At 40.6% G+C, this 12,305-nt stretch overlaps 1 protein-coding gene across 4 annotated transcripts in view; it reads left to right on the top strand.

Moving 5' to 3' along the window:
- Positions 1 to 12,186, top strand: part of ZFYVE16 (zinc finger FYVE-type containing 16) — a 46,594-nt gene extending 34,408 nt beyond the window's left edge. For 3 of the 4 annotated variants that reach the window (XM_080372462.1, XM_080372463.1, XM_080372466.1), the window contains 11 exons: positions 297 to 419; positions 513 to 668; positions 1,282 to 1,506; positions 3,287 to 3,369; positions 5,395 to 5,499; positions 6,374 to 6,524; positions 7,541 to 7,621; positions 8,186 to 8,348; positions 9,188 to 9,293; positions 9,698 to 9,865; positions 10,768 to 12,186. In XM_080372462.1, the coding sequence (XP_080228588.1) occupies positions 297 to 419; positions 513 to 668; positions 1,282 to 1,506; positions 3,287 to 3,369; positions 5,395 to 5,499; positions 6,374 to 6,524; positions 7,541 to 7,621; positions 8,186 to 8,348; positions 9,188 to 9,293; positions 9,698 to 9,865; positions 10,768 to 10,929 (1,523 nt within the window). In that variant the 3' untranslated portion in view covers positions 10,930 to 12,186. Of the gene's footprint in view, positions 1 to 296; positions 420 to 512; positions 669 to 1,281; positions 1,507 to 3,286; positions 3,370 to 5,394; positions 5,500 to 6,373; positions 6,525 to 7,540; positions 7,622 to 8,185; positions 8,349 to 9,187; positions 9,294 to 9,697; positions 9,866 to 10,767 lie in introns of those variants that run through there. The other variant, XM_080372464.1, reaches the window with a different exon arrangement.
- The last annotated feature ends 119 nt before the right edge of the window (positions 12,187 to 12,305 follow it).

Below are 12,305 nucleotides of genomic sequence, written 5' to 3'. Positions count from 1 at the left end.
TAACTGACAGTACCAGCATATGGACGAGGAGACAGCATCCACAGTTCGTCAGTAATTACCAAAGGAGTGGTAGCCCGAGTTTGCACCTTTGTTACAAGTTACTGCTTTATTTTCACATGCTCCTTGAGTCTTAGGGTGAGCTGTTCATTGTTGATCTGTAGCTATTCTCGGTTTGAGAATCATTGTTGCACACTGAGATAGGAGGATGGGACAGTCTTTGGTGCACTATGATCTTTAATTTGTGTTTTAAGTGGTTGGCTGACATGTTGAACTAATTTGGGTGTTAATTTATTTAGATCCTCTAGTAGAAGAACGTCCATCTCACCAAAAGGTCACCTTGCTTCTTGTGGAGGGAGGTCCCCATCCATTAACTTTTATCCTAAATGCAAACTTTCTTGTGAATGTCAAGCTAATAACTTGTAAGTCATGCACGTTTTCTTTTCCATTAAATCCAGCTTTCTTTTTCTGACTGTAAAACAGCATTAGTATGGTGTCTGTCTTTTTAATTAAAGATTCTTCAGAAAAGTGCTGGTACTTCTCAACAAATGGACTACATGGTTTGGGTCAGGCAGAAATTGTCATTGTGTTGAAGTGTTTGCCAGATGAAGAGATTTTTCCTAGAGAAATATTTAAATTATTTATTGGCATCTATAAGGATGCAATGAAAGGTATGTAACTTCAACGTATTAGTTTTTTATTTTATAGTGTGTTCTTGCTGATCTTTAAAGCTGGAAGTTGACATGTAACTTTTCTTGAAGTATTTGTATGTAATGATCCTGTTGAAAAACCCTGCAGTATTAGCCTTGGGTTTTAAACAAATGACAGGAAGAAAAAAATTGAAATTTTTTTGTTTCATACACTTCTTTAAGTGTCTTGTTCACAGGATTTTTGTCGTTATTTACTGATAGTATGTTGGAGATTCTGGGTGTAAGTCCTTGAGTCTGTGGTTTAGGGCATCTGGAACTTCATCTGTAGACGTCCAAACGCACTTACGTACATAAATAGTTGAGGTCTGTTAATCAAAGGTCATCAGTTAGTATGTGCTGGAGCATTGCACACTTCGGGGGTTTTGGCATTTGTTTGGGAAATCCTAGTTTTTTCGTTAGCAGATATGGAGCACTCAGTCTGTGGGTTTAGATGTCTGCAGACTTTCTGAAAAATGTGAGATGTACCATAGGACTTGCAAGCCTTTAGGAGACGGCTAGTTAGGACAGTTTCCTTGATGGTAGTGTACTACTTCTCCAGATGTGCAAAGACTCTCCTCTGTCTCTCTTCCTACAGGAAGGCTAATAAGAAATATGGAAAACATAACTTGTACTGAAAACTTTCTCGGCAACAAAGAGCATGGAGGATTCCTGTTTGTTTCCCCAACGTTTCAGAAACTTGATGACCAAATTCTACCAGATAACCCTTTCCTTTGTGGCATTCTCATCCATAAGCTGGAAATACCCTGGGCTAAAGTTTTTCCCATCCGTTTAATGTTGAGATTGGGAGCAGAGTATGGGGGTAAGTTTTAATGCTTGAAGTAGCTGGATAAATGTAAAATTCCCCTTGGAAAATACTGGTTTTCTCAGACAGGCAAGATATTTAAAATCACCGTTGCAGTGTTTGTATGTTACGCTTGTGTAAGGCTGGTGTTCCATACATGTGAAGCTACCTGTTCAGACACTTGGGAATTTACACTGTCCTGCTAGACTTCCTTGATTGGATTTGGGTTTTTGCCTCAGCTGATGAGAAAGCTAAGTAACCAAAACTGACAGTCGTAAAGTATCAGAATGCCTGACTTCTGTTGTCATAGAAGGATTTGAAGGAAGTTCACAAGGCCAGTTTACAACTCTGACAAATTGATTTTTTTAATTGTTACTGAGATGGTGTATACTGGCAAAACAATACTGCTTCATGAACGGAATAAAGGTATTTGTTGCTTATAAGGGTAACTTACTCATTAATACAATTGGAATCTCCAGGCCTGTAAAAATGCACAAGGCATTCTTTCAAAGTGAGGTGGATAGAGAGCATGTAAATGTGCACCACCAGAGGTTGTGCAGTGACACAACCTCCATGTGGGAATTAACCCTCCACAGTCTGTTGCAGGCTCTCCCAAGGAGATTTACATTGAATGCTCCAGGCTCACCGGAGGAGGAGTGTTTATGCAGATTCCCATTGCCTTGAAGAACAGATAAAGCTAGGTGGAGCCAGACCTGAAAGAGGATACTGTCCTGAATGCCTTCTAGAGTTGCTTGTGGAGTTGCTTGAATAATGCAGACATTTAATTTAGTGATGTAGGTGCTGTTTTGTTTGTTGTTGCACTGCTGCTTATGGTGTAGAGAGCAGGAGTTCAGAGAAGGTGCAGGTACAGCAGTTGCTTAAGTGGAATGGATTTCTAAAACGTATCATACACAGCTTTCCTGACCTGAAGACATTTGTGATTAATAAGCCTACCGTGCTAGAAGCTGCAAGTCCATAAATAGGTATCACTTGTTCATTTATAGATTTTTTTGAGTCAATAGCAGATTTCTGCTGGCCAGGCTTCTGTCTGTGTGTTGACAAGGCTGGTGCCTTCTTTGTCACTCTTCTTTCTCTTACCAAACTACTTGTCTTTTTTTTTTTTCTTTTTCTTTTCCCCCTCTTTAACCCATTTTGCATCTTTGACCTTACAGGCCTGACTTTGCTATGTTATTTGTTTTCTTTTCAAATGGCTTCATACTGTGGTCTTCATCTCATTGCATTCCCTTGTTTCCATCTGCATGTGTTTCCCATTGAAGCGATGGGACTTTAAAGCCTGTTGCTTTGTATGAACATCCTCTTTCACCCTGTTTTTGCTTATTGATATGAAGTGGTACTTCACTTTGTATTATAGGATATTAATCTGTGTGGTGTTCTTGTTCAAGCAACTACGAAGCCTTGCAACCCCTCCCGCAGCTGTTGACCCCAAGCCTGAGCTGAGGATGTTTCTGTCCAGACCACCTATTGCAAGAAACATAGCTGAAAAATCACATGAAACAGCCACAAGTCTCTGCCACAAAATAACTGCCACTAGGAGAGTGATTCTGTGCAATGACATTGCAGTAGGATTTGACTATAGGTGGGGAAGCCATGCAGTGGGCTGAAGCACAGTCTGTGACAGAGGATCAGGCGGTGACTCTAGTTCCTTTGGCTGGTCAGATACTGAGCTTAAGAAACATCAGCTGCAGCTGAAAATAAAAATAAATACTTGGATTAGTGAGTTCTACAGTTGTTCGTAGGTGGATGTGACCTTTTCTTTTCTCTTTCACCCCGACCCTAGTGTATCCAGCTCCTGTAGTAAGTTACAGGTACCGGAAGCCACTCTTTGGAGAGATTGGACACACAATTATGAACCTACTTGTTGTGAGTAAATGTTTTATTCTCTTCCCTTCCAGTTGTAACTCTAGGTGATGTAAAATACCCTCAAAACTCCAATTCTTGAAAGCAGAGTTATTTTTGGCAAAGATACAGGAGTAATATTTTTGTCCTTCAGACCTGACTTGAAACTTCCTTACCAGAGAGGGTGAGCAAGTTAGGAGAGCTTTATCTTTCACGTTATGTTGTTGCACATCAGTTCTGGTAGTAAGAAATAGCTTTCAATGAACGAGAAGAATTCACGCTGAAGCTGGTAGCAATCATCATCTGGTTGCATTTTCCACTTCCAGGCGTTGGTGTGGTGCACGAATTGTAGTCTTAAGTCCGACTCTTTTTTTTTTTTTTTTTAATGTGAAGAAGGGCTTGGCAGGCAGATGCTGTGGTCTCACTGTGATGGTAAGTTTGTGTGACAAAGTAATTACTCTTATCACAGTTAACCAGTGTGACTGTCATGTGTGTAGAAGTTTTTGGCAAAATGAGCCAAGTACACAAAGTCTGGAGTTTATGCCGTTCCCTGAGGGAAGTTTTTCCTCTGTTACCCGAATAATTTGGTTTAAACTTCCAGTAAGCTTTTATTTCCTGACCAGTAACCTTCCTCTTCGGATACTTACATAGAACTTGTCCTTAATGCTATGATGAAAAGTGCTGTAAGGCTATGGCAAGAATTGCCTGTATTGTTTAGGTAATCACCAAGTCCTCTCCTAAGGGTTCCAGGACCATTTGCAGCTGTGATGAAGGACCGTTTGCAGCTGCGATGACACTGCAGTCTTTGGCCCCTCTTTCCTTCTTGCTGCTGCTGCTGTCCATATCATTACATAGGGCATCAATCAGAGGAGTTGCACCATCTAAAAAACAGCATCTTTCTCCTCAGTGGAGGAATCTTATATTTTGGTTCCGTGAGCCAGCTCCCTTGCCAACTGGTGAAGCACTAGTGCCAATGTGGAATTGCATCTTCAGTCTTCAAGGAATCTTGCTGTTGTGCTGCTGGTGAAAGGGACTTCTGTGGAGTTTATGTTCAGCTGGATTGGAGTTACTCTGGTTCTACATAGCTGTGTCTGTAGTGCCAGCTTGAAGCGGGAGGTGGGATTAGGTGCTTCTTGGCAGAACTACTTCTTTTGACACCGTAGGAGTGTTCATCATAAGGTGACTGCAGAGTGTTCTTGGTGTTGCATAGTTAACTAGCGGTGGTGCAAATCCTCAGTGAAGGATTGTGTAAAATCTTGTACCATGCAAGCGACTGAGGAGTGGCAAATGATGGAGGCAGGGGGCACCTGTGATGTAGATCCTTAAGATTGCTAACACAATGCCCATTCAATTGAAACTTCCAGTGCAGTGAGGTATGTTCATAAATACCCTTCTTGGTAAAGCAGAGCTGATTGAGGAAGGTACTGATAACCTGGCTCAGGTGATAACAAGAGCCTTTGCTAACCTCTTCTCAGCTGAGCTAGTAAAGGCACATGAAACCATTTTATACCTCTTGTCATTCTTCAGGGATAGAACAGGGTAGGGAAATGTTGCAGAAGAGGCTGAGATGATGGATGTTAATGGCTGTCAGAGAAAAGTGTAAGGAACAGTGCGGTACTCGAGCTATAACCACACAAGTTAGAGCTGTAGGTGTCAGGGTGTGAGCCTGGAAGCAAACTGACCTAGATGGTGGCTTCCATGCTTTTGCTTTTCCATCAGAGTGAGGGTGTTGAAGTATTGTGTTCCCTAAAACACTCTTAAGACCCTAATGTGCATGAAGTGGCCATAGTCTAAATAACCCACTGGTAAGTACAGCAACCTTGGTCAGTGCTGTAAATTCATTAATGTGTTCACTAAGGTACCCTTCATGTACACCCCAGCAGGAAAAACGTGATCACCAAGTCTTTAGCCACCCTGAATGTCCTTACTGTTTTAGAAGTCTTAGAGATGTAATGTATTTAAAGTACTTTTATCTAGGTGATATTCGTTGTAAAAGGTAAGAAAATTATACTTGATTGTCTGCTAGCGTAAAAACTTTGCCTGTTACAGGACCTTAGAAATTATCGGTATACTTTGCATACCATAGACAACCTGTTTGTTCATGTGGAAATGGGTCGAAGCTGTATTAAAATACCCCTAAGGAAGTATAATGAGGTGAGTAAAACAATCTTTCTAATCCAAACTGCTTTAGTCTTTATTTTCCATACAATACCAGTCACATCTTTAATGTGAACTGAAAAAAGCGGGAGGGGAAAAAAAAGAAAATAAAAAGGGATTGGGCGTGGTTCTCCTAGATGGTAGTGTTTTTATTCTGCAGTGAGTTTCCAGCAGTCTGGCAAGTGAGTTCTCCACTTGATAGCAGCTCTCTGGATTACTTTGCTATTTGCTGTGCAGAGGACTCTTTGAAGTTTGAGCTGATGTAAGCATGTGATGAGGGGAGGGGGTGGCATGAAGTTGTCTGAGCAGACATTTCCATCTTCCTGGATATGTTGGAAGGTGGGTAATGATAAGCGAAAAGTTGAGCTTTAGGATCAGTGTTAAATGCAGACAAATCGGCGGTTTCTATGAAGTCTTTTAGCATGTATTGTCAAGGATTCTCTCTGACACATTTCCTGCTGATGGTGTTTTGCTTAACTCGGAAAGAAAAAATGAAAAAATCTTGCCAGTGTGATTTTTACTACAAATTACTCACTCCAGCTTTAACAGAAAAAAAACCCCTGAATAATAAACTGTGTGAGGCTTAATGCACATTTTAGCCTTAAGGCCAATGGAATTCCTACAGGTGATACTCTGTACTGTCCAGTGGTACTCTGACTTAATCCCTGTCAACTGAAGTAGCATTTTTGAGCGTGCTTAGTGTTCCTCCAGCTAGTCATGGCAAACTGCATTGTTCAAACTCCCTGGAATTAACTTAAGTGCATAGTTCTTGAGATTTGTTTTGTTCTTGGGATTTTTCCAGTGTTTTGTATTTAAAATGAGTACCGCAAAGTGAGGTTTGTCCACTTAATGTCAGATTTTGTGTTGACAGGTAATGAAGGTCATCAGTTCTTCTAATGAACATGTAATTAGTATTGGAGCATGTTTTAATACTGAAGCAGACTCTCACTTAGTCTGTGTGCAGAACGTGCATGGCCTTTATCACACACAAGCAGTCAGCGCTACTGGACATCCTAGGAAAGGTAAGCTGTCTTGTTTGACCTGTGGAGAAAAACTGTATTTTTAGAGCAGAACTGTAAGTTCACTTCTAGCCTGCAAGGAAAATAAGTATTCCAAGTCAGTTGTTGAGAGCAAAGGTTCAGTATTCAAGCACCACAGTAATTTAAATGCCAAATAAAAGTGTTGCTGATTTCTGTCAACACTTAGCTGCTTTTTACAGCTGCTGTATTAAATGGAGATTAATACTTTCTTCCTCATTGTTTCCAGAATGCTACTAATATAGCTTACGCTTTCAGACAGAGACGCCTTACGTAATTCAAAATCTAAATTTAATATTAGCATGAATTGTGTGCTGTATTTTACGTAAGTAAACAAATAGTCTCCATAACTGAGTGCATGGAAGTAACATGGACGTAACAGTGAGTTTTTCTGTACAACACCTAGCAAACTGGTAATGACCACCTTTACAGAGAGGAGTGGAGAGAGGTACCTAAGAGAGAGGTGCAACTAACACATGAATACAAAGGTCCGTAGCATGGGAATTCACTTGTGTCATCTTTTATTTCAGTTGCTTTTAGTACTGCTGAAAATCAGCTAAACTTAAGGAATATCTTCTGTAAATAAACTAAATTTACAAGCCAAGTAGCCTGTCTGTTTTAAAGGACAGAAAGAACCAAACGCCAACCAACCAGCAGACCAAGCAAAAACCTGCACCACTGTTTCTTCAACCATGTCTCCTCTTTGTATACAGAGCTTTTTCTGGCTCGCCCGTGTTGGCTCACTGCTGATATCTTAGAAGGATGCTGTATGCGCTTACAGAATAAATCAACAAAGCTGGTCTGTTTTGCCAAGGTCTGACTAGGAAAAATTCTTTCCTTACAGAGTGTGGTGTCCTGTCAGTAAGGGATTTCAGTTAGCAGTTTCAGTGTAGAAATACCTTTTTTGCCTGTCTTTTTAAAAAGGAATGCAAGTTAAACATTAGTAATGACAAATGTGAGTGATATGAAGTGGGTACTCACTTTCTTCCTACGTTTTATAGTTACAGGTGCAAGTTTTGTGGTGTTTAATGGAGCCTTAAAAACATCTTCAGGATTTTTAGCTAAATGCAGTATAGTTGAAGGTGAGAATTTTCTCCTGTGTGGTTTCCTTGTAAGAGTTTGGGTTGGGTTTTTTGGGGTTTTTTTTTTGGGGGGGGAAGGGGAAAAATGAAAAAAGCAGCAGTCTTGCATAAGATGTTTATTTCTCAGTAAGCGAAACTTTTCCTTTTCAGGATTTTTCCCTTTGTAGAAAACCTACTGCAGACAAATGCTGTAGAAAGAACACATTAGTTTACCTACTTGCTTTAGTCCATGCAAGTCTTTCCTGTACAGTTGCCTATAGCTAGGATAATTTCCATTGCCCTATTGATGAAATACATATATTGACGCAGAAATGCAAAAAACTTGTGAGATTAGTCTTAGATTGACCTTTTGCTATTAGTTCTGTTGACCAGAAAGTTTTTCTTTACTCCCTCTTTCACATAACATTTAATGCTATAGTTGGGGAATGGAGTCCATGTGAATATGCATTTAGTAACGAGCTGTAGGAGAGGGTTGGTCCCACTAGAATTTAAGCCAAGTTTCTACTAAAAAGCTGTGCTACTCTTTCTGTAGAAAAGTTGGACTCTTAACTGGTTTTCTTCTAGATGGACTAATGGTACAAATAACGCCAGAAACGATGGAAAGCCTACGTCAGGCATTGCGAGACAAGAAGGACTTTAAAATAACTTGTGGCAAAACGGATACAGGAGACATAAAAGAATATGTAGATATTTGCTGGGTAGAAAATGAAGAAAAAACAAACAAAGGGTAAATGTATTACCAAAGCAAAACATCTGAGAGAAATCTTGTTCCCAACTTTCAAATATCCACCTTTAATTTCTTGATATTAATATAAGATATTTCTATTGAAAGAAGGCACTTAATACTAAAACCCAAAAGGGGATAGAATGGTAAACTACCTGCAGTCCTCTAGATGTCACTAATGGAACAATTTTGCTTTTGGTTCACCAAAACTTAAAATCCTTGTCTCTGTTTGGGAGGTTGACTGGAAAAGCAAGTGGACCCTCCATTTCCTTTGAAAGTCCTCTACCAAATCAGCAACCAGTTTGTGTGAGGATGCAGTTAATCCCTTTAAGCTTCCTTGTGAGGGAGGGGCTCGGAAGTACTTGCCTACTACTGGCCCTTGGCCAGTCACTGCTTGGAGTGCCAGTGTTCAAAAAAGCAAAAGGAGATGCAAGACATCTGTATTGGATGAGATTTGAATGCTTGTTTATGTGGCTTCAAACTTTAATTACACATCGCTAATTCCAGACTTGCCTCATGTCAAGTTGTTTCTCAGGCCATGAGTTTGCCTTTTTCTGTGGCTTCTCTGACCAATTCAAACAAACAGTGGCTTTACCGAAGACGGTCTATATCTTCTTAAACCTGTAAGATCAGGTGTTTATGCAGTGTTGTTTGTTCCCTATTTTGGATTTTTCTTTTTTGTAGCATCAGTATTTCCATGATACAAGACCTGTATTACATTTTGTGGTAAAGCTGCTTCAATAGCCTTTAAGGATGACTAAACATTGAATAACTGGTATGAAGTAATAATCTGAATGATAAAATGTTGTTTCAGTTATTAACTGTACTGCTGTCTTCCATAGAATTTTAAGCCCAGTCGATGGAAAATCAATGGAAGGAACTTGGAGTGAAAAAGTAATACAAGGCAGAGACTTCGAAAAAGAGGGGAAGGTTATGAAGTGTACCCAAGTTAGTATATTACATTGTTCTTGAGCCTTTTTGCTACTTTTTAGAATAGGTGGTAAAATGCTCATGCTAAACGATACTACTAAAGAAACTAACTAACTTGATGTATAACCCATTCTGATAGGCAGAACATTCCCCATAGGTCTTTGGTAAGTTTACGTACTTTTCATTTTTCTCCTCTGCAAAAAACTAAAAATTCTGTTGGCATTGACAGCTCTAGAAACAGGTAGGTGCTCCCCTGGTCACTTCAGTGGTTTGATTGAATAGATGAAAGACAAGAACACTTTGCCAGCAAACAAGCACTGTAGCTTGCTCTGCTCTGCATTATATGTCTATTGAATTACTCTTCTCCTTCTTTACTCATAGAACCAGGCTGCTGACTGTCCTTATCCTTTCCGTAATTTCAGGTATACTATTTTCTGAAGAACCATGAACTATCCAGTCCTGTTCCTCCTCATCAGTTTGCTGAAGAGATTGCTCTTGCCTGCAGTACTGCTCTTTGCCCACACCTTAAAACCTTGAAAAATAATGGGATGACTAAGATAGGCCTGCGGGTTGCCATTGACTCAGATACGGTAATCTGTTGACTTTTGTTGCAGACACTCCATTTCAACTGAAATATCTTTGGATATTTGAGAGATCTTGGATCTCTTTCTGAATGTTTTTGAGTTTTTTGCCCTAGCCCAGGTGCAGGCTGAGAATGAAATTTTGTGAAGCAGCTGTCTTAATGACTAGTTTGTCTTAAAAGTCTCCTTATTCTGCCTCAAATGCCCTAATAGCTAGCTGCTTGCAGTAATCCATCAGTCCTTGCCTAGTTCTCAGTCTCTCTGGCACTCATATGCCTCCAAGGTGAGTCAGTTTAGAGAAGCATGGAGCCAATTTTCTGATGCTTTTCTCAAAAGTAGGCAGTTTTCTGCTGGTTTTGCTCCCAGATGTTCAGGAAGGGATGTTTGCACAGAAGTCTGTACAGCAGGAAAGGACAGGTCTGCCTAGGTGAGGATGGAAGAGGGGGAAGGCAAGGCTCCCTAGCACATGATGCTTCTAGGAAGATTACAAAACTGTCAAACAGTTCAGTTCTTTGCCTCTCCAGGAGTTCTTTGTTACACTGCCTTATGTTTCTTGAGAGAAGCTGAAAATACGGTCCTGAAAATCTACTTTTCAGTAATATCTTTTGAAATTAATTTAACGGTAACTGTGATGCCAGGATATGATGGGATCAATCCTCTGGACATCAGACTGAAGCAGTCTGGGACGCAGAGGACATGTGGCCCTGAAAACCCAGGAGAGTGTTGCATGCCTCTCAGTGGCAAGCCTGAATTGGTCATGACTGACCTCAAAACCCATCCAGTTGCCCGTGTCTGAATGTTAAAGTTTGTCACTTGGTGCTAACTGAAATACTCTTACAGAGGTACTGCACTTGTGTTGTCTTGTTCAAACAGAAAGTGTTAATACCAGCTTTTGTATGTTTTCCTTGTAGGTTGAGTACTTGGCTGGATCTGGAGGCCACCTTCTTCCACCAAACTATCTGAACGACTTAGACAATGCTTTAATTCCTGTGATCCACAGTGGAATGTCAGATCCTACCAGTCTGCCGTTGAAAATGGAATTAATATTTTTCATCACAGAACACCTGTATTGATGAGGCTGATTACAGGCAACATACTGATTTGCTAGATCTGAACACCAAAGTTACAAAGCTACAAACACTAAAAGTGTTAAGGTTTCTAAACCTGTTAGGTTTTAGTAGGTTTTCAGGCTGTTTTTCAAAGCCCTCAAATTCTCTCTGGTTTCTTTACCACAGAAGAGTTTGTGCAGTTTATCTTGTTTCCTGAAGTTCTGGAAGTTGACACTTAATACAGGTGCCAAAGAGGGCAGGTTCTGTGATCTCTTTACACACTCATAGCATTTACTGCATGTAGTGGTGTGACTGTAAGCCATACTATCTTTCCTCTCAGCCTTGGTTAAATGCATTACGAAACATCACCTACGGTTAGATCTGATCTCTGCAGCATGTGTTTTCCGTGTGCAGATGAGCAAAACACTGGGGCAGAAGCTGGGACACAAAACTTTTTCTTGCCATTTGAGATTCAAATGCGAGATCCTGTAGCTGACAGCAGGCTTCCCGTGTCGCTGCAAAATACAAGTGCATGCCTTCTGGCACTTGTTTATGACTGGCACGAGGAAGAATTTTACTTGTTTGTGAAGACTTGGAAATGCTTAGCATTAGGATATTCCACTGGTGCTTCAGGAACACATGCCCAGAGTTAATTTCTTTTCTAGAGTAACTGATTTCTTTCTTACTTACCTAACTTAAACAGATGCTATTTTTATAAATAACTGCAACTTTTTCCTTACTGTTTTTGAAGTCCTGATGCAGTTTGACCTCTCGAGGGTTAAACAAAGAACCAGATTATCCTTGAGGCAATCTACATGTAGCTGTACATCAGACCAGGTTCTGCAGTATCTTTTCTGCTCCAGTCTGCTGCTTTTGGCACTTCCTGGTTAGCCACCTCTACTTTCAGGGAGAACCAATGTATTAAGTGTGAATTTTCATGAATGCATTGATTATAATTTTTTTTTCAAATTTTTTATCGACGGTTTTTTGGTAAACATGAGGTTCTCGCACGGTAGTATTTTTGATACCGGGTCATTAAGATCTATTTAGGTATTGGCAATGTATGCGATTTGTACTGAGGGTTGGGTGCACCGCAGCAGGGCTCTGGTAACTGTCAGGCAACGGTCGAGAACAGAATCTGAACTGGATATGTACAAGGTGCATATTGTTTTCAGTAGAGATGCTGGCGCAGTTTTGTAACGAGTATTAAAACGCTAATGCCTTCTGGATGTTAAAAGGGGATATTTTCTGGCTTTGTATCAAAAACAACGTGTAACCTAAGCTGTCCTGCTCTGCTGTCACCTCTTCTTTCAATGGCCGGTTCCGGGGGGGCTCTGGCTGCGGGTCTTGCCCGGGGGGGTGCGGCCGCGGGGTTCGGCTGGCTGCGGCAGCCCCGCTGC

This window comes from Falco punctatus, assembly GCF_963210335.1.
Source record: "Falco punctatus genome assembly, chromosome: Z".
Lineage (NCBI taxonomy): Eukaryota > Metazoa > Chordata > Aves > Falconiformes > Falconidae > Falco > Falco punctatus.
This window is presented reverse-complemented; position numbering and strand designations above follow the sequence as displayed.